The sequence below is a fragment of the Haemaphysalis longicornis genome, unplaced genomic scaffold, assembly GCF_048455015.1.
Source record: "Haemaphysalis longicornis isolate Haplotype H1 unplaced genomic scaffold, Haemaphysalis longicornis Haplotype H1 scaffold_29, whole genome shotgun sequence".
Taxonomy (NCBI): Eukaryota; Metazoa; Arthropoda; class Arachnida; order Ixodida; family Ixodidae; genus Haemaphysalis; species Haemaphysalis longicornis.
The window spans coordinates 868,442-889,757 of NW_027526331.1; the positions used below are offsets into that span (position 1 = coordinate 868,442).

At 48.9% G+C, this 21,316-nt stretch overlaps 1 protein-coding gene across 1 annotated transcript in view; it reads right to left on the reverse strand.

The window, feature by feature from the left end:
• Nucleotides 1-2,381: 2,381 nt before the first annotated feature.
• LOC144173108 (uncharacterized protein C15orf61-like) overlaps nucleotides 2,382-21,316 on the reverse strand; it is a 28,049-nt gene continuing 9,114 nt past the window's right edge. The window contains exons 3-4 of the mRNA XM_077701615.1: nucleotides 3,081-3,192; nucleotides 2,382-2,666 (exon numbers count right to left, since the gene is read on the reverse strand). Coding sequence (XP_077557741.1) covers nucleotides 2,539-2,666; nucleotides 3,081-3,192 — 240 coding nt within the window. The 3' untranslated portion in view covers nucleotides 2,382-2,538. The remainder of the gene's footprint in view (nucleotides 2,667-3,080; nucleotides 3,193-21,316) is intronic.

Genomic DNA, 21,316 nt, shown 5'->3' on the forward strand with positions numbered 1-21,316 from the left:
ATGGAGGCGAAAAGCAAAAACGCCCGTGTGTACGAGATTTCGGCGCACGTTAAAGATCCCCAGGTGGTCAAAATTAATCCGGAGCCCTCCACTACGGCGCGCCTCATCGCCTGCGTTGCGTCGGCGCGTTAAACCCTACAATCAATCAATTCGTTTTAAGCGTGCCATCAAATCAATGCTAATGTGGGGAATAGGGAAGACACAGAAGGTGTCTCACGCCCGAAAGACTGAATATTTCTGTAGAAGGTAGGGTTGGGGGAGGTCATGGATGGGAGGAATTGTGATTTGCACATAGGAGCCAGGCGACTTTTAAGTGCAGAGCACTTTAGGGGCTCGCCATGTCATTTCAGCTCGCTCGTTCGACCCAAGTAGATCTCCACACGGCGTTCCGTCGTCGCGGCGTAACCCAGACGCTTCGAAAGCAGTGTACAATTTCAATAGGGTAGCAGTGTAGCAGTGTACAGGAGTGTACAATTTCGATAGGGTGACGATTGTTTATGGTATCGCAAGTTAACTTTGAAACATCAATTTTGTCTACTGTATTCTGTGTAATTTCCCCTCAGCAGTTATCTGTTGCCTTTTGCACAACAAAAAAATCAGATATACGCAAATCTTAAATGGACCCAGAAAAGCCCTTTGTAAAAGTTACAAAAGGCCTGTATTGTCGCGTAGCGCCAATATAGCGATGCAATGCCGTTGGAATTATTGATCTACATTCAGTATTAGCTGCGCCAGAAGCAATTAAATTTACCTCTCCCTCTTGCCGATCGATTCCTCCTCCCTCTCTGTTTCTTTCAAAGCAGCGGGAAACACTGGGAATAGTCATGTGACATCGCGACGCTCGACTTCCGTTCTGCGCTAGCTACATTCCTGCGCCTAGGCACGCGTCAATCGCTGCGGACCCGCCTTTGCCGCGGGATCGCGCAGGAAGGAGGAAGAGCAGTCGGAAGCCAATGGCAGTGACGCCGCCGGCGGCCGACCTCACCGGCCATTGGGCGAATCAAGGGGCGGCTCGCCGTTGCGTCAGCCGCGATCGCCGTTGCGTCAGAAGCGGTCGGCTCGCTGCGGCGTCGCGCTCATCGTCTGAGAAAGGCTATGTTCAAAAATTGTTTACAAATTACCCGTACAAGGTATGGGGCTCATAGTTGGCTCAAAAATCCCCCGTTATGTGTTCTACCACCTCAATGCATTTGATTGCCACATTTACAAAGCTTTTCTGTGTCCCTTTAAGGACGTAGCACTGTGTCCTGTGTGAGCACCCCGCGGGGAGCATGCCTGACAGGGCGACATACTCGCGCTGTACACATTCCAGCATCTACATGATGCAAGGTGTTTGTACTTCTTACCAAAGTGAATTTAGAGGTCAACATCTTGAAAGAGTTTCACAAAAATTGAAAGAATGCTTTTTGTAGCGTAAGCTACACTGGCCGAGGTTGAGCAGTTTCGCGTGGACCCTGAAGGGCCGTGCTGGGTAAGGGCGAGGAGCACTGAATTGGATTGGATTAAATTGGATTGCATTAAAAATCCAATCCAATTGGAGTACGGGTGAGTAGAGAATTGGGTCTGCACATTCGCCGGTCTGCGCAATTCAGAGGACTGACGTCATAGCCGCGGAAGACGCACTGGCGCCGGCGCGTGCCCAGCTGTGCGCCTCCGTTGCGCAGTAGCCGAGTCTGACACTGCGCCAGAGCCGCTTGATAGCCGTTTCGCGTGGCTCCTGGAGAGCCGTTCTGCGCATGCGCGAGGAGCAGTGACTGGACTGAACTGGACCGGACTTGACTGGATTGTACTGGACTGGACTGGACTGGACTGGACTGGACTGGACTGGTTCGGATTGGATTGGATTGTATTGCTGAACCTTAGCTCACGCTACGTATATCCTGCCATAGCCGAGCTAAGCCACTGCTAATTTTTGTAATATGGGGTTGAACCTTCGAGTTTTGTCGTTTTTTTACGAACTATACACTTGCAGTTAGTTGCAGTTTTATTGGACAGGAAGGTCGAAGCCAATGAATGGGGGGCGGGGGGGGGGGGGGGTTGCGGTTGTGAGTGAAGGGAGAAATAGAGTTGTATCAGTTGCAGTTCTCAGTTGCACTTGACAGTTTCTCATTGTGACGAACTATGGGTCACCCTTCTATCGCGCCAGACCGCTCTTACTTGCAAAGCTAGCGAGCTCCGAAAGAAGCCCACCACAGCTTTGATATTTCAGAGAAGGTAAACGGGGTGTGACGTGCCAGGAACTGTTTTAGATTCTCCTGGTAGTATACGCATGACCAAATGAAATGGTGTAAGTCGGATTTGACGTCCAGACGAGACATCGTAGCCATCGGAGCGGACGTCCGACGGCACGAGAAGGCGGACGAGGCGCTTAAATACGAGGCGCTGCGGGCAACACTATCTTTATTCGCCGTTCACAGCATATGCACCGGCATAGCGGTTGTGAAAATGACTTTCTAAGCAGCAGTCGCAACAGTGAGTGTCGCTAGTGCGGAATTCGCTATTACGCCACAGTGCTCGGCGCGGATGGGACCGCGACTGCTAGTACTGGGCGTCCGGTTCCTCGCGGTAGAGGAAGTACACGGTGACGGGGCCACGTGACGTATGCACTACTTCCCGGTGCCGGATCATGAGGAGGGATCCCAGGCCGTACGCTAACGTCGGGATGCCTGCGTGGGGAGAACAAGAGCAAACACGTACTAAAGGAGGGGACACTGTGCGAACGAGGATTATAAATTTGGAGGGTTTCGCTAGGTAGTTTATTTATTAACTGTGTAATGTAAACTTCTAGGTAGAAGACAATGGGCAGCTCGCGGGATACTCGGGATTTCATAGGTACCAGCACTAACGTGGTTTCGAGCAGCACTGATGCCCAGAATATCGGGACATTGCACTACTCTTATTACGGCCATCGGAATGTTCCGGAGCTGGACATACAAGAAAAGACAGTCACAACACAGGTTTAACTGGTAGTGTTACTGGTAGAAGATGGCAGCACCCATCATTGTTTTTTGTGCCCCAGTCATGCTTTTTCTTCCTCAAAATGCTAACGTGTAAAGCTATAGAGATAATGGGGCGCTCACCGAGGTTGAGAACCTTGAGGAAGCGGAAAAAGGCGTCCTCCACGGTCAAGTCGTGCGGCGCCCTCCGGGAGCAGTGGTACTTGATGAACGGGTAGCAGCCGGTGCGCAGGACCTGCGTTGCACCTAAGTGAAGCTGTCTGAAGAAAGTAACCTATATATAAAGCGTGAATGTGCTCAGACACATCTGTTTGCTAGTATGTCCTGCACAGGAGTGTTGGGAATCCGCTTAATTCAAACATTCTTGACGCGGTGCTACTGGTTTTCTTTTTTGTCATTCAGAACTCACTTATACAAAGCAAGAAAGCAAAACAAGTTGCACAAGACATCTACATTTAGGTCTTAAGATGCGAGATGCGATAGCGTTACCTTAAAAACCCGCGTATATTACGAGGTTTTTTTTCCCGAATTTTACTATGTAAAATTTGTGCCTCGTATTATATGTGGATCCCAAAGTTCTCAGCCGAGAATGTGCACTTTCGCTTTTGGTTTCAGCGGAGGGTGCGCCATCTTGCGGTGGCGTTAGCTGGCTGCTGCTTATCTCAGACGGCGCCATTTTGTTTGTTTTGACCACGCAAAGGATCGGCACGTTCACCGCAAGTCTATCACGATGTCGGGTGCACGAAGGCATTATTCGGCTGCAATTAAAAGAAAAGTTATTTTATGTGCCGAGACCATCAGGAAATGCGCCGCAGAACGGTTATGCGAGCACAGACGGAAGGTCAGCGAATACAGGGATGGCCATTTGTCTGTTCACTGCCACGACTACGGCTGCGTGCCACGGTTTGAGCAATGTGTGATACGGTCGAAACACACGGCACAAAAAGTAAGAGAAATAGTAGAGGCAGATTTGATTAGTATAGCGAGGTTGTCCTGTGTGAGCGTGCCGTCACTGAGTTTGTCAGATAAGGAAGCAACTTTTCTGCGCATGGCTGCAACACATCGGCATTGGCGGTGATAGTGGGAAGTGATTGCGCGTAGGCTGGGGATACATATATGTACGTTTGTGTGAAAGAAAACTACGTAGTTGGAAGTTAACGCTGTGTTGTGTGTTCTCTCTCTGTCCTCGTTATTTTTGCGCTATGAATTCGTCAAGATCTCCACACCAACGTGCCCAAGAATCCGTACTAGTGAGCAGGACGGCAGTTCGGCGTCACCGAAGGCAGCATTCCCGGGTAGAGAAAGCAACTGGTGCTTGACTGGATAAAGTCTCTGTGGTGTCGGCGGCCTGGAGCAATGTTGGGGGTTCCCGTCAGTGCTCGTGTTGGAGGGCTTTCGCTGCCACCTTGCCAATTCCGTGCAGAAGTTGTTGCGCGAACCCCGCACCGAACTCACTGTCATTCCAGGAGGAATGACATCCCAGCTGCAACCGCTAGACGTTTGCATCAACAAGCCTGTCAAAGACTGCATCAGGTCCTGCTACCGAGAGTGGATGAGGTCAGGAGACCCGTAAGTGACAGCTACCGGATGGCTGACGCGGGCTTCTCCAGCGGTTCTTTGTGGCTGGATCGCGGATGCGTGAGTGGATTGCGGATCCAGAGGAGATCGTCAGTCGCTCTTTTAAGAAATGCAGCATCTCGAACGCCTTCGATGGCACTAAGGACCACTTTTGTGGGAAGACATTTCCGACAAGGCGAATTCAGGAGACAGAGGCAGCGAACCTGACGATGACTGAACGGACGTCGGGAGACATTGCCAGCGAAACCTGACAGTGACTGAACGGTAACTGCAGTGCAAATAAATGTTTTCTGTGCTCTTTATCTCGCATTATATGCGGATGAAAACTTTTTTTTCTGATTTTGCTGTCCCCGATATGCACCTCGTATTATACCCGGGTCCGTATTATACGCGGGTTTTTACGGTACTTCTTTGAGAGAGAGGGAGTTTCATAGCGGAGCTGCTTCATTCACAGCTCATGCTCTTGAAGCACTGATGGTCAGTGCTTCAATAGATGATCAGTGATTTCTTTGGGCGGGGGAGCATAGACCCCATCTGCACACTACCCTTGCCAGGCCAGTCTTAAAGGGACACTGAAGTGAATTTGTCAAGCTCCCGTTTTTGCTTGCACTGCGTAGACTGGCTCAAATTAGCACACTTTTCATCGTTTATCCGGTTGACAAATCGGTAATTATTTTACAAAGCGCGAAAGAAGAAAAACTACCATGCGCGGTTTGCGGCGGCCGCACCAACTAAGGCTGTGACGTTGAGAGGAGGGGCGCCGTGATTGGACGATGCCCAAGGTTAGCAATCACACAAGTTTCGGTTTCGGTTTCGGTTCTGTAAAACATAACCAATGGCTTTTTTGGATGGGCATTCTCAATATCTCAGTAATCATCGTACCGCGCTTCTGCCATGTTGTCGGCTGTAAAATGCACAAGATAAGCCTCCCAGGACGGCTTGTAGTCGTAGCATTCACTAGCCGAGACCTACGCAGTGCATGAACGCCCTCCGCGTACCCGCAGACGCCCAAATGTCATGCGCTTTTCCCCCATATTTGGAGCTTGCCTCCCTCATGCCTGTATCGTAAAAAGCGTGTTCGCACCAGGCCAAGGGTCTGTTCATTCTGGCCTGTGCCCACTGCCTGCAAGCAGTCGGTGCTTATGGCAACAGCACGCCAACGAGAACTCGCTAGCGCGCCAGTGCCAGCCTGCGCGCGTTTTGTGAACTAGTTCGTGTAGCCATGAACGTTGCGGCCCCAAAAAAGGTGAACTCAATATAGAAAACATGGGCGGAAAACAAAAAAGTTAACTTACAAAAAAAAAGCACGTACCCGCGGGGATTCGAACTCGTGACTCGCAAAACATTTGGGATGAAATCCTAGCGCCCCAGACAGCTAGGCCACGGAGCGGGACGCGAATGGCTTGCTAATATATGGTATATATTGTACAAACGGTTTACACTTTTATTTAGTTTTGGCATTTCAAGCCGCTTAGGTGACTATTTGTTGTACTGCGATCGTGCAGTAAGCGTCGCCCGAGTTTCCACAGTAGCTCACGTCTAGCAATTGCATTTCGTAGACGGAAAAGCGTTCGCAGATGCGTAGTCGTGCTGCTGACCGCTGTGCTTGTTCGCCCAGCGCAAAAAAGTGCTTCCCGCGCCCTAGTTTTACGCTGTACGGTAAAAATATCAGTTGATTTTATTTGCTTAGTACCTATATTGACTTCGCTGACTCTTCTCCCGCCTTCAAGAGGCTTTATATTTTCCTACTGGCGTACCAGTCAGCGAAGCGTCGCATGTGCAGCGCTTGTGTGAAGCGACCTTGACTTGGAGCTAGATACAGTGTACAAACAAACCAAGTAAAGAAAGGCACATTCTTCCATTCACAAACGTGTCCTGGCTTCGTTTCAACTAAGCGAACGAATTGCGACCAAGCAATTTTTTTTTTAACCTCCTTGATTGCGACGACCCGCCGGCGGCCGGCGGACGAAACGCTGGGCCGACTGACTCTGCCTGAAGGCCGGGGAGCCGTGCAGTAGCGCAGCCAATTGCGAGCTCGGCTCCTCCCGACGTCACACGAAAACGCCACAGAAAATGGGCGAGCGTAAAGAGAGGAGGACAGCATTTTCGAATTAATTTTTCTACTAAATAAAATCGCGTAAACGCGCCCAGAGTGGTCGAAACATGTCCTTGGGACTCCGGACTACAATTTGCGCAAGTAATCCCGCAATGTTTACATATCACTTCAGTGTCCCTTTAATTGAAAGAACATCTAGAGCACGTAGATCCTCGTGGGGGGGGGGGGGGGGGGGGAGGGAGCGGGGGCGTCAGGAAACGAGCCAGGGCGTCGTCACGTGACATCTCTTTCCGCCTCGCGAGCCTGTTGCCCCTCCTACTTCTCCAACTTCTCTACAGGTGCTGCTAGTCGCCGCCATCGCGGCTGCGGCAACTCATGTGGCATCACTTCAAGGCATGGGTGGACGCGGGCTCGAGCCTTTCGGAGCAGTTTTGGAGCACCAAAAGGAGATGTTTTGGAGCATTGTAATCCTGCTCGGGAGCAGATTTTTCGGGTCAAACATAATTTATTTGCGTTTATTTTATTCTTTAAAAGGACAAACATTCAAAATGTTCTTACTCAACATTCGAGCAATACTAAGTGGATCAGTTTACCAACAAGTTACAAAAAAATATTTTCTCATAATTAAAACACAAAAGCTGACAAAGCTGCAGTAACTGAGAGACAACTAAAAATATGCAATGCTTTCAATAGCTACATCTAGCTCGACTTCAGTCAAGCCGACCATAGATAGGCAAAATGGTCCCTTTTGCACCTAAACTCAACTTCATTCTGGACCAAATGAGACTCTACTAGACCAACAAAAAGCAAGGAGATGAAATTGAGGGAAAAAAAACTAAGAGGAAGCAAGATATAATTTGATGCATCGCATAACTAAACCTTCACAATAAATATTGATGTACGTAAAAAACACCATGCAACTGCGTCGTCCCTATCCAAATAACGAACGTACCAGTGTATCCCAACTTTTTTCGAGTGTAAACAGAGGTTTTACCAGAGGGAGACTGGAGGCCGCCCAGAAACATAAAAAAAGGCAGTGCTGTACGGCACGGCGCACCTACCGAGCTAATTACTTGCGGGTATCTGCTAGCTTAGCAAAATCTTCCCTCTCTCTTGTGCCAGGGCTGTGCCTGTTACCTCATCCTATTCGACAAGGCACGGCAGCACCTACCCTTTGGAATGGCAAGCGCACTCGCGGTAAAATAAAATGGCGAGCGACGGTCCGACTGAACAGTACGAGTATTTTATTCTTTGCTTTTGACAATAAGCGGGAATATTGCAACGACTGTTGGTGACAATGGATACACCACGGCGCAGAGCGCCGTGCAGTGAAGCTGCATTTAGGGGGAAAGTTCGCGCACTGCCTGCACCCCGCGGTCACTCCTAAGTCCCGCGAAACCGCGCCTCCTCTTCGAGACTAGGAAGTTGTGACGAGTGACTCAGAGCCCCAGCCCTTTAGGGATTCTGCCGGAGCGTGTCACGTCATGAATGACAGCTAACGAATGAGTCCCCACTGCACCCTGCTCAATGCGACTGGCATATATGCTAGTCGCGATAATGATCGATTCATCATCATCTCACAGTTGCCTCACATTTTGCGGCACCGCTTGGGAGCACTTTCGGCGATACACTGCCTTTTGGAGCAGGACGGTGCAGGAAAATAGGAGTGGCACAGCATGGCGCTAATGGCGCAGCACTTTCACCACTGCTTCAAGGTGCAACTGTTATGGACGGCGAAACGTCATCCCTTTTGATGCTCATTACAAGGACCCATCCCCAGCTCGAAACGGCGCCCTCATGAAAACCATGATGAACCACCCAGCCAGACGACCATACAGACATCGTGAATCTGCTTATTCTGATTCTTTTCGCGGAAATCAAGGCAATGCTACGTGCTAACCCCTTATCTTGGCCTCATTCGCCTGCACGACATAAAGGCATGGCGGCCAGTTACAGCAAAGACAAATTAGCTGCCATCCCCATCTCCGAAAGTGTCCCTAAACCGGCCGTTTCAAGGACTCTAAAACTTTTTTAATGGAACGCAAGCGGCGTGCGTTCGAAGTTTGTCGACTTTCGTGACCTTGTACATTTATATCAGTTCCGATTCCTAGTGATCTCTGAATCACGTGTTGGGGATCCCGTTCATTTAAAACTATTACGTCATTCATTCGAAACATTCAAAGGGTGTCAGCCGGCTGTTTATAGGTTTCTGCAACTGCCCGTGGCAGCAATTGAAGTCCCACGTCGTCACAGCGAAGAACACGACAGTGGTAAGACACTGATCGGTACACAGCCGCTTACACTCATTGCGGCCTACCTAGAGCCAGGGACTGTCTTTGACGTGTCCAGGCTGAAAAGTATCATCATCAGCCCGGCCCCGTCACATCTAATGTACCGCGATTTCAACGCAGAAGACGAAATTTGGGGGAGTCCCGGACCATACTCGCGGACCTGACCCCAGGAGCCGACGATAAAACATTCTGTGGAACCATTTATTGCCGGCAGTGTAACGTATATATACTATCTTAAAATCCCATCAGATGCACTGATATTTCGTTTTGTGTCAAACCATCTCACCCGAAAATTTGCTTGGTTGTTGGTGCACCGACGTAGAAACGATGGAAGGGAGCAATCACTACTACTACTCTCCTTTTCTTCACTACACCTGCTACCTTTTTCCCTCTCCTCCTTTCCCCGCAGAGTCGCATGCTGGCAAACTGATGTCGGCAAACCTCTCTGCATTTTCCTCTTTATTAAAGAGTCTCTCTCTCTCTCTCTCTCTCTCTCTCTCTCTCTCTCTCTCTCTCTCTCTCTCTCTCTCTCTCTCGCTGCCCGTATGTTGACCCTGATATGTCATCATCATCACCAACAATCAAGGAATCATCATCATCGGGATTTTGGCTGCATGGAAAAAAACCGGCTTCCATCTTGCCATGTTGTTCATGGCTGGTGCTCTCAGTATTATTCGCTCGGAAGCGATATAGCAGTGGCGACGAGGATCGCGCTTGTGCTAGGTGAGTAGTCCCACGCGAGGATGAGTGCCGGGAGGCCACCGGAATTCGCCGACGAAGGAGGTACGTGGCCTACGTACCGGGTTCGCCTGGAAGCTTACTTCGAAGCTCATAGCATCGAGGAGCCGACGAAAAAGCGAGCACTGCTTATAGATTCGCTAACGAACAGTGCGGTGCGAGTGGTGCAAGCGCGATGTCACCCGAAAAAGGTCAATGAGCTCAGTTACGAGGAAGTGATCGGGCATTTGGAAGATCACTACGCCCCGCAAGTCAACGAGATTGCTGCCAGTTATGCTTTCTTCAGGCGTTCACAACAAGAAGGTGAAAGGGCCCAGGATTTCGTTGCGGAAATTTGGCGGCTATAGCAGAGAAGTGTAGCTTCGGAACTTCAGTGGAGCGCATGCTAAGAGACCGAATTGTTTATTTATTTATTTATTTATTTATTTATTTCAAGTACCCTCAATCGCACAAGCATTGAAGAGGGGAGTGGGTTTTCGGGAAAAAAAAATACAAGTACGTAGCAAGTAACAAGGCGGCAAGAATGTAACAGACTACATATGCTGGTAGTAACAGACAAAAAAGTTCATAAGAAAATACGCTAGTGGTTCTTCTGGACGAAAGGGAAGAAATATTCGCGTTCTAAAGAACAAACGGAAAACATTTGTAGGCTACAGAGCAGACTATACAAACTTTACACAGTACTACACAAGAAATGCGCAGAAACATGCGCTCAAGAACAGTTATTCAAGAGAAATGATAATAAGCAACAAGCAAATATGACAACTACATGAACAGAAAGAACGTCACGTGGAATCAATACACCCGAAAAAGGCGAACAACGATCGGCGAAAAAGATATGAATCGGCTATTGATGCAATGTCACCGGGAAGGTGGTTCCATTCGGTCGAGGTTTGCGGCAAGAAAGAATAAAAAAATGAGTTTGTGTGGCAAAAAATGTTCGCGACTTTGTAGGCGTGGTCGACACGTGAAGAGCGATAAGACGGCCTTGCAATTAGTTCACTGGCTAAACACTGGTGGTGGTAAATTTTATTGAATAAGCAGAGACGGAAAATTTTTCTTCGTAATGATAACAGTGGTAGTTGCAGAGTTAACTTCATTTGTGTTGCGCTAGCAGTTCTGTTGTAGTTTGAAAGAATGAAACGGGCGGCGTTATTCTGAACAAGTTCAAGGGTGTATTGCAAAGAAGTTTGACTCGGATCCCAGATTGAGGTGGCATATTCTAATTTTGGTCTTACAAGAGTTTTGTAGAATAACAGCTTTAAAGCAACCGGTGCTTTGCGGAAATTTCGCCGGAGGTAGCCTAATGTGCGGTTGGCATTACTGGTTATGTATTCGATGTGGGCTTTCCATGAAAGAGTTGAAGTTATAATTACACCCAAATAGCGATAAGATGAAACGGCTTCCAACTGGGTGCCACCGAGATTGTAAAGTGAAGGTGGTTCATTTTGGCGAGAAAACCGCATTAGTTTGCATTTATCAGGATTTAGTTTCATTTTCCATGTTTTGCACCACCGCAAGATACCATCTAAATCCGACTGTAGCAAAAGCTGGTCAGTATCATTCTCTATTTCTCTATACAGGACGCAGTCGTCAGCATAGAGATGGATACAAGATGAAACGCACTTCGGAAGGTCATTAATATATATTAAAAACAGTAATGGACCCAAAACAGAGCCTTGTGGCACGCCTGAGGTTACAGAAATCAAAGAGGAATCGTAGTTGTTTAGGGTAACATATTGAAAGCGGTCAGTGAGGAAATATTCCAGCCAGGTTAATAATTTTGGATCTATTTTCAGAGTGGAAAGTTTCAACAAAAGTAAACGATGATCAACTTTATCAAAGGCTTTCGAGAAATCTAGAAAAACACAGTCTACTCTGGATCTTTTGTCTAGTATGGTATGTAAATTGTGAGTAAAGAGAAGCAACTGTGTTTCGCATGAATATGAACGCCGGAAGCCATGTTGAGATGAGACAAAAAACGAATTGGATTCGAGAAAACTGAAAAGTTGGGTATACAATACGTGCTCCATAAGTTTGCAAGGTATGCTTGTTAACGAAATGGGGCGGTAGTTAAATGGAGAATGTTTGTCACCTGATTTCAACAGAGGGACCACCTTCCCGATTTTCCAATGCGTCGGAAGCGAACCTGATTCTAATGACTGCTGAAAAATATTTGCTAAGAAGATAGATGAATACATTTTAGTTTGTTTTAGGAATTTTGAGGTAATGTTATCTGGCCCGCAGGACGATGACAACTTTATGGAATCAATCAGCTTCACTATTCCGGCCGGATCAATGAGGATAGGAAGCATTGGAATAAAGTCAGCCTGTGGAAAGCAGAGGCATTCATTTGTGGAACATACGGGCGAAAAGAAATTTGAAAAGACATTGTTCAGCACTGACGGGCATTCGGCAAGAGGTACGGGTTGACCCGATTCATCGTTAAAATAAATTGAGCTGTCTTGCTTTGCATTTACTATGTTCCAAAACTTCTTTGGATCCCGTGCCAACAAGCTGGGCAAGGTATTATCAAAAAAATGTTTTTTAGTCAGAAACGGCTTTCAAATAATCTTCTTCGGCGGCCTGATAAGCAGTCCAGCTATCGTTCGTGTCGCGCTTTTTCGCGGTGCGGAAAAGGCGTTTCTTTTTATTGTTTAGTCTCTTGAGATTATTATTGTACCAGGGCGTGTGAGCACGGGATCGAATACGTCTAGTTGGAATATAGGTGTTAGTTAGCTCATCCACATATGCGCAAAACAATTCCCAGTTTTCTTGTACCGTGCGCTGATCAAAATTTGTTAGAAAAGGCTCCAAGCAAGCGCATAATTTTTCATTTATAGCATCAAAGTCAGCGTTTTTGTAGTCCCGGATTAGTTTCACAGTGCAGGGGTTGCGTGGAGGAGAAACGTTCATTGTAAAGTGCAACAGAGAGTGGTCATTTAGGCCGGGATGGTGCGTGATGCCGGATAGAAGATCTGGGTGTGTAGTTAGAATTAAATCTAAAGTGTTGGAAGATTGAGCAGTAGATCTGGTTGGTTTTGACACAAGCTGCGTTTGCGGTGTGCGGGATGAAGACGTGCAGAGAAATTTATTGACGCAACTAAAGCTAACACTGGACCAGGCTGAAGACTTTGTTGTATCAGCACAGAAACGGCACGTCCATGGAAGTCACGCACTAAACAGGGGAAGCGCCACACTTGTGGAAGATGTGGTGGCGAATCGCATTCGGAGGACGAATGCAAACACCGTCGCGCGGAGTGCCATCGATGCGGCAAACGAGGGAATCTACGCCGGATGTGCGGACAATGACGCCAAAGCTCATAATGACAGCGAAAGCGCACACAGACTCGGACGAAAATGAATCCCTGCACACGATAGCAGCGGTTCTTCACCAAAAAGCCAGCATCCGCAAGGTTAAGCCAATTTACAAGGAGATTACCTGGAATAACGTCCCCATTAGAATGCTGGTGGACACGGGATCGCCCGTAAGTGTCAATCCCGAAACGGTCTTCCGGAAGTACAAGACCATGTGGCCACCATTACGAAACACGCAGCTACGGCTCTCTTGTATCTTGGGGGAACTTCCAGTCGTCGGACAACTTAGTATGGCTGCTGCGTGTGATGGGAAAGATGTGGCTGGCACAGTCATAGTGGTCGGCAGCTCAGGGCCATCCTTGTGCGGCAGAGATACAATCAAAGTGTTCAACGAAGTGGGCATCGCAATGTTGTCTAATGTGGTCGCGAGTGTGCAACCAGTCGAGGTAAACGCGGCCGGAACGAAACTACAACAGCTGCTCAACGATTACGCCGACGTCACCGGTGGTCCAAGAGACCACCGGTGACGTTTCAGCTGAAAGAAAACGCGTGGCCACGGTTTTCCAAGGCCCGCACGGTACCCTACGCCTTGAGGGATAAGATGTCGGACGCGCTAGACCAGCTGGTTGTCCAAGATGTCCTGGCACCGGTGAAAACCGCCGAATGGGCGACACCAGTGGTACCCGTCGTAAAGGGCGATGGTTCCATTCGAGTGAGCGGAAACTTTCGCATGACAGTAAACGCAGAAACGCTGATGGAACGTTACCCGTTGCCTCGAGTGGATGACACCTTTGCCAAGCTAAACGGAGGAGAAGTCTTCACGACTCTGGACTTACGTCAAGCTTACAACCAGTTACCGTTGGATGAAGAAGCCAAGAAGATGACAGCACTCAACACGCACAAGGGCATGTTTTGTTTTAACCGGCTGCCTTTTGGCGTAAGTTCTGCTCCGGCCATATTCCAAAGGCGGATGGATGGGCTTCTGGGCGATATTCCTGGCGTGCAAGTATACCTGGATGACATTATCATCGCGGAGAAAAGGAATGTCTTGTCCAGGCTAAAACAGGTCCTACAGCGGCTGCGGGAGTACGGTCTCAGACTTCACAAAGGGAAGTGCAAGTTCCGGCAAGATGAAGTCACTTTCCTAGGTCATCGTATTGATGCTAAAGGCCTGCGGCCAAAGGATGACAACATGAAAGCTGTCATCGAAGCCCCAGCACCCACTTCGGTGAATGAGCTGAAAGCCTTCCTGGGACTCGTAAACTATTACGGCAAATTTCTGCCAAATCTTGCTACCGTGCTGGCCCCGCTATATGCCCTCTTAGCTAAAGGGACCCGGTGGCAGTGGGAGCGGAAACAAGAGCGAGCATTTCAAACAGTAAAGGAGGCAATAGCGGCTTCCAAATAACTTGCTCACTAAGACCCTGATAAGCCGCTGCGACTCGAGTGTGACTCGTCACTTGTAGGCATTGGGGCTGTTTTGTCGCACCGTGTCAACGGTGTTGACTACCCCATCGGATTCCGGTCCCGGACACTTACAAAGGCCGAGCGCAATTACTCCCAGTTGGAAAAAGAAGCGCTGCCTCTTGTCTTCGGCGTCGCGCGGTTTAAGGACTATTTGTATGGACATCGATTTGTGTTAGTAACTGATCACAAACCTCTCACTGGCTTATTCAATCCAAGTAAGGCGATTCCACCGATGGCTGCAGCGAGAATCCAGCGTTGGGCCTTATTTCTGGGAAATTATGACTACGCATTGCAGTATCACAAGGGCAGTGAACATTCTAATGCTGACGCCCTCAGTCGTCTGCCACTGCCGGTCACGGAGCCGCGGAACGACTGCCCCGACGCATGTGTTTTGTAAACCCAAGGCCTGGAAGAAACGGCGATATGCGCTCGCGACGTGGCACAACTGACTAATCAAGACGCCATCCTCCGGAAGGTCAAAGAGTGGATTGCAGAGGGATGACCATCTTCCCTACCACAGGGTCACGAACACCTCCGTCCGTACTTTAACCGGAGAACAGAGCTAACCACAAGCCACAATTTGGTATATTGGGGACACCACACCATGGCTGTGGCAAAACGCATGTTGCGTCTGCTGCATGAGACACACGCTGCATGAGACACACCCCAGAATGACATCCATGAAAAGCATGGCCCGACCCTGCATGGCCCGACCCTGTTTTGGCTGGATACCGACATCGAACGGCTCGTCAAATCATGCGGTACGTGTGCTCAGGCCTCGGCGATGCCACCAGCCCAAATACCTTTGGCGTGGCCGGACACCGGCGAAAGATGGAGCCGACTACATGCAGACTTTGCCGTTCCGATAGACGGCCAGATGGTATTGGTTGTGGCGGACGCCAAAACAAAATGGATGGAAGCAGTTCCTATGAAATTTGCCACAGCGCAATCAACGGTTGATGCCCTAAGGTCAATGTTTGCACGTTTTGGCCTTCCAAAAACTGTCGTTTCAGATAACGGACCGCAATTTGAGAGCGCTGTTTTTCGCGAGTTTATGGCACGAAACAGCGTGCAACATCGCACAACTGCCCCGTATCATCCACAGTCCAATGGATTAGCTGAAAGAGCGGTGCGCACCCTCAAGGAAGGGCTAAAGGAAAACTCTGGAATAGACCTGAAGGCACGCATATCTCGGTTTCTGTGCCGATATCGCCGAGCGCCTATCAAGGATGGCAATTCGCCTGCGGAGCTGTTACTGGGATATCAGATACCTTTCCGAACAAGGGAGCCGTAGCGCTCCCGAAACGTCAATTTGTTTTAAGTGGGAATGCACTTCTTAAGCGAGCCTGAATCGTCCGCCGCCGTAGTCCGCATAGCAACAGCTGAGGGTGCGCGCGCTCCTCGTCTTCCCTAGCAACGGGGGGAGATGGGCGCGCGCTACTCTCCTCCTCCTCTCTCCGCTCAGTGACTGCGGGTGTTGGGCGCCTCCTCTCCACTTCGGGCGGGAGAGCTCTCGCTCGCGTAGCGGGCGCTCCGCATTCCGACGCGTGAGGGCGCTCGTGTAGCCCTCGCCGTAACGGCGGGCGCTACTCTCCTCCTCTCTCCGCTCAGTGACTGCGGGTGTTGGGCGCCTCCTCTCCACTTCGGGCGGGAGAGCTCTCGCTCGCGTAGCGGGCGCTCCGCATTCCGACGCGTTAGGGCGCTCGTGTAGCGGCCGCGTGGCGCGGGAGGGTATTAGTCGAGCGCGCGCCGTCGTCGAGAGCGGTCGCTGGTCCTGCATCTCGATAACGATGATGGCGGACCGGGCAACGGTACCAGCAATAACGAGTGAAATATCTTTCTTTGTAGTTGTGTGCGTGTGTGTAATTTCTCGACTACTCATTAAGATCACGATATCCACCGTAATCGCGCAATCAACAACCGTGCATTCGCACTTACACACTCTCCCCATCGGGGAAGTGCGAGGGAATTTTTTTGACTTGGTCAGTGACCTGTTTCTTGTTTTGTAATCAGAACCAAAATGGACTGCATCACACCGGACAAGGATAGGGCAGAAATCCAACCGAGAGCGATAAGGGAAAAATTTAATGCCGGTGACCCCGTTTGGATGCGAAGTTTTGGGTCAGGTCAACGGTGGATTCCCGGAGTTGTGCCCAGTCACCAGAACTCACGGATGGTTACGGTTGACTCAGGACAGGGACTCCAGCGACGGCATCTGGACCAGCTGAGGAGTCGGGCTGAAGAACAAGACTGTCGCTCGGAAGACGTTAACAAGTAGGGACCCGCCGCCGAAAGTGCCCGGTCTTTATCGCAGGCGGATTCGACCTCATCTCCCGGTACTACGACCTCAGTGCACGACAGCCTGGAAGCAGCGAAGGCGGGAGCTGACCACCCGCCAACTTTGCGGAAATCGACAAGGCTCCGACGGCCCCCTGGCCGCTACGGCTTTTCTTCTGAACGCTTTACCTATTAAGGGGGGAAGAGTTGATATGTCATCATCATAATCATCACCACCAACAATCAAGGAATCATCATCATCGGGATTTGGGCTACGTGGAAAAAATCCGGCTTCCATCTTGCCATGTCGTTCGTGGCTGGTGCTCTCCATAGAGTTAATACTACTGACTCTAGAGCAAAAGCTGCCCGGCCAGCCCGTGCATTGAAACCATGCTACACCCGGGCGCTGACATGATGCCACCCTCACAGCGTTGCCCGCTGCCTTTGTGCCTACTAGAGTTGGCGGCAGTAGTCGGTATTCACCTAGTAACCAACGCATTTCACCGGGGCTCGTGACTGGTGACGTGGTGCCGAATCCGGTCAGCACTACGAAGCGCCGACTGGAAGAATGGAGAAGACGAGCCCTTTGCGCCCGTTAGCATGAGGAAAGGAGGCGACGAACAAAACTCTTCAGGCTAGGGCGCCGGGGGATTATATGCCCTCAGGAGTGTCCCCCCGATGCAAAGGGGCAGCCACCAAGCCATCATCATCATCATCATGGCAGCCACCGTTGCTGTGAGTGCGCCGTGAAAACTTTGCTGTGCAGAAACGTTGCGTGCAGCTTTTCCTGTGGTAGGTAGCGAACTTTTGTGCCATGCTGCCGCGTTAGATGCAGTTTTGCATTCTCCGCAACTGAGAAGGGTAGCGCCTAGATTAGCGGGTACTTCGTACGCTCGGAGAGGTAGCTTTTGCGGGTGCGTAAGGGGAGTTCGGTCGTCGCTTCGGAGTTGAGCGGACGTGTTTTTTCGTGCTCCTGTGCTTCGGAGAAGCTTCATTTCGGCCGCCCGCGCTTGCGGGCCGTTGGACGTCGCCTGGCTTTCGCTCTGCTGGTGTGGGCGGTCGAGTGCCAGCTCCCGCCCCCTTCCCAGTACCCGTCTCCAAAGCGGTCGGGACCGCCGCAGACTTCGCTTTTCGTCGCACCATGCTCGCCTCCGCGCTTCACTGTTCCCTTCGAGGTTTCTCGTCTCCCGGACGCAGCATTACGCCAGCCAACAGTGTTCGTGGTGTATTGTGTGCGACGGAATCGACCACAGTGGAACTACTCTTCTCTACTCTTTCCTCACCTTTCTAATCTTCACTTTTCTCTCTCCTATCCTATTTCCTCAACTATTCCCGCTTGCGGACTGTGTTAAATGCAGGTGAGCTCCCATGAGAGCTTAATAATATCCCCAGTCCATTTATTTTCCTGCTTCCTTTAACAAGAAATCCCTTCCCCTTGATTGCTTTTTTCCCCTGATTTTTTTCCTGGCGGCTTCCCCTGTATTCGCGCATGCGCTGTTTCTGTATATATCATTTTGTGTGTGCTAAAAGAGTTCAGTTGATATGCAGCGCTAGTCCTGTGTAGTCTTTTCTTTGTTGTCCCGTCTGTACAGCGCTATTTTAACATGTTTCACACGCCTCCCGCCCCCCCCCCCCCCCCCCCCCCTGTATGCGTCAGCTGATTGTTTTTGCAATCTATTGAGGTGCTCTTTACAACTACTTGCTTTTCTAGCGAATGGAAGTTCGAACTGGACAACGCTTCCAAGAAATGCATGTAAATGGAAATCGTATTTGTGACTGCACTTTATGCTAAACAAACATGCTTTCTGTGCCTGTTCCTGTGCCTGTCTATGAGGCCCCTGCAGCACGTGTGTCAACTTTTTTCTCCAGTTGAAATGCTTTTAGGTAGTGGCCCTTGCATTAGCTTAGATTCAATAACCGTGAAATACCCAAGCCTAATATTACTAAGTTATGTGCATCAAGAAACTCTCTCAAGAGATTTTCCGTTTTTCTAGGTATACGCTTAGAGGATTTGTCATTGATTATATGCTTGGGGACGTCACACAAAATACATGATTAATGTTGTCAGGTTACATTAGGTCGCAATAATTCTATTTAATAGCAGCTTAAACAAAATATCGACAAAAACAAACCAGAGACTAGAAGATATCATGTAGAACGCGCATTTCCATTCTGGGTTTGTGGAACTATAGCTTTCAGTACTTCCAACTACAAGGAAAGTAGTGCAAGTGTTCATTAGTCGCTGCAGGGCTCTTTACCTTTTAAAATTTCATGCCCCCTCTCCCAGAATAAAGAAAGAGGAAAATTGTGTGAGGAACTAACTATTTCCAGCAAAGCTATGGCAGGTTTAAAGCCAATAAACAGACAGGGTTAAAAGCCAAAAAAACCTTTTTGAAGAAAAAACAATTTCATGATAAAAAACCTAAGCACTGGAGAAGAGGAGAAGAACGAAATAAACAAATACAAGCAGAGGCAGCATAAAAGAGCAAAAAATCAACAAAGCAAAGGCAGTTAGTCACGAAAGCTTCCATGATGGAGCAGACACTTCAGGAGAAATTTTAAAAAATTATAAATTATGTACCCTATTTACATTATGTACACAGAAAATCAGACATATTTCAGTGGTTTTAGACAAGATGGAGCTGCAGTATCAAATCAGTTCTTACCTTGAAGAAGCAGATTGCAGTGATTAAGAGAGAAAAACAGTCACAGGTGCTGTAGGGGTGTTACCAGCATGCAGCATCCTTCGTTTGCCCATTTTTTCATTTTGCCTGCTTCTTTTATGCCTATCTTTTTTTCGCCCATGGTGCTGTCTTTGTACTGGCCATTTCCTCGCCATGTTTTTTTTTTTTTTTCTCCCGAATTTTTTATCCTTTATTTTATACCAGTCCTTTCCTTTCCTTTCAAGTTTACTGTTCTCATTTCCACATGTAGCACAGCCAGCTGGACAGTTCTTCTTCTTCTTTCCTTGGTTAACCTCCCTAGCTTTCTTCTACAGTTTCTTCCTTTCTTTGAAGTCGCACATTAGGTCATCTTACGCTTGCTCTTACCATCACAAACTTCCCTAGAGGTCTGGTGGTATTACTGGTGGTGAAAAAAAATTTGTTGGATAAGAATTGCTTGTACATATGACCCTCTTGCTTTTTCTGTGTTTATTTTTGCTTCTGATACACGGACTGATGGCATTGCGATGGCCCTCTATTTTTGATGAAAATAAGAATGCTGATGACCACAATCTGAATGAGCATTAGCCAGAACTTTCATAATCAGCTACAGCATTACTGGAACCCAGCTTCGGTAATGCAACTTCGTCATCATCCTTGTTGCTGTGAGCACGCTGGAATGGAAGAGTGGGAATTCTACAAGGTCTGGTGTGGCACCTTTGTGGCCACCGGTTTGATGTTGGCATAAATTAGAAGGCTGTGCTACACATATCGAATTCCTTCGTTCTATCGCATTCGCATATTGCATTCCTTTCTTTTATCTAGTGTATACGCCTCGAGATTCGCGATCGCTGCGCCGCCTGCCGCCGCTTCTCCGCGGCGTTTGCGGGATTAGCACTGCGTGGCTGATAGGTGGTCATGCAGTGTTTTGGTTCTCTTTCGCTTCTCTTTGCCTTTCCGCGCACTAAACAACTTGTTAAGGTGACTTCTGTAAGCTAACTGCACGTTTAGGGCGCTTAAAAAAAACAGCTGCGTCTTGGTAGAGCGCTCGAACGCCAACAAGAGCTACCCGGGGAGGCGGTTCTGCGCCCTTCTTGGCCGCTCTTGCGGGCGTCGGCGACGGCAGCAGCATATCACAGCTGGCACCTTCGAACACGTCAGCACAAGTGAATTCTATTTATTGTCACCTCGTTTAGACATGACATTGGCACTGTAAGAGGTTGTTTCGTTTTGCAGCGCAGACAACAAATGCGGCTTTGCTTCGAATATGTACGTCGTAGAAAAATATGTTTCGGGGATGTGATAACCCAATAGCGTACAAAAACTTGTGCCTTTTATGGGAATATAAGCCACGCGAAAATGTTAAGTACACTCAAAGGCTGTGCATTGTCAGATATGTGCCCACTCATGCCCTATGGTAAGAACCAAGGTATATGTTAATTAAACCACGGGAAAATTAATGGTCTGCAAGTCAGGAATAAATAGAATAGTCGTACGGGAATAAAAAAAAACGAGTGCAGCTTCTGAAATGCTAAAGACGTTTGTTTGAGCTAGGTAGTATTCACCAGACCAACTAGATGGAAATGCACTGATATTTCGCTAGACATGGGGGGGGGGGGGGGGGGGGGCGGGTGAGGAGGAGCACGCTCAACTGTCGTTGTTTACAAATGCGGAGCGTAATCAACAAAGGAACAATCACACACACAAGCTGCGTGTTCACTTTTCGTTTGTTTTTCGCCTTCAACGAACGGCTGATCATTCGGAGGACGCATTTTTTGAAGAATACAGGGTAAGCAGTTCACAAGAACTACGAGGTGTCGTTGAAAGAGTTGATTGATTGATTGCAGGGTTTAACGCGCCGACGCAACGGAGACGATGAGGCACGCCGTAGTGGAGGGCTCCGGATTAATTTTGACCACCTGGAGATCCTTAACGTGCGCCGAAATCTCGTACACACGGGCTCGTTGGAAG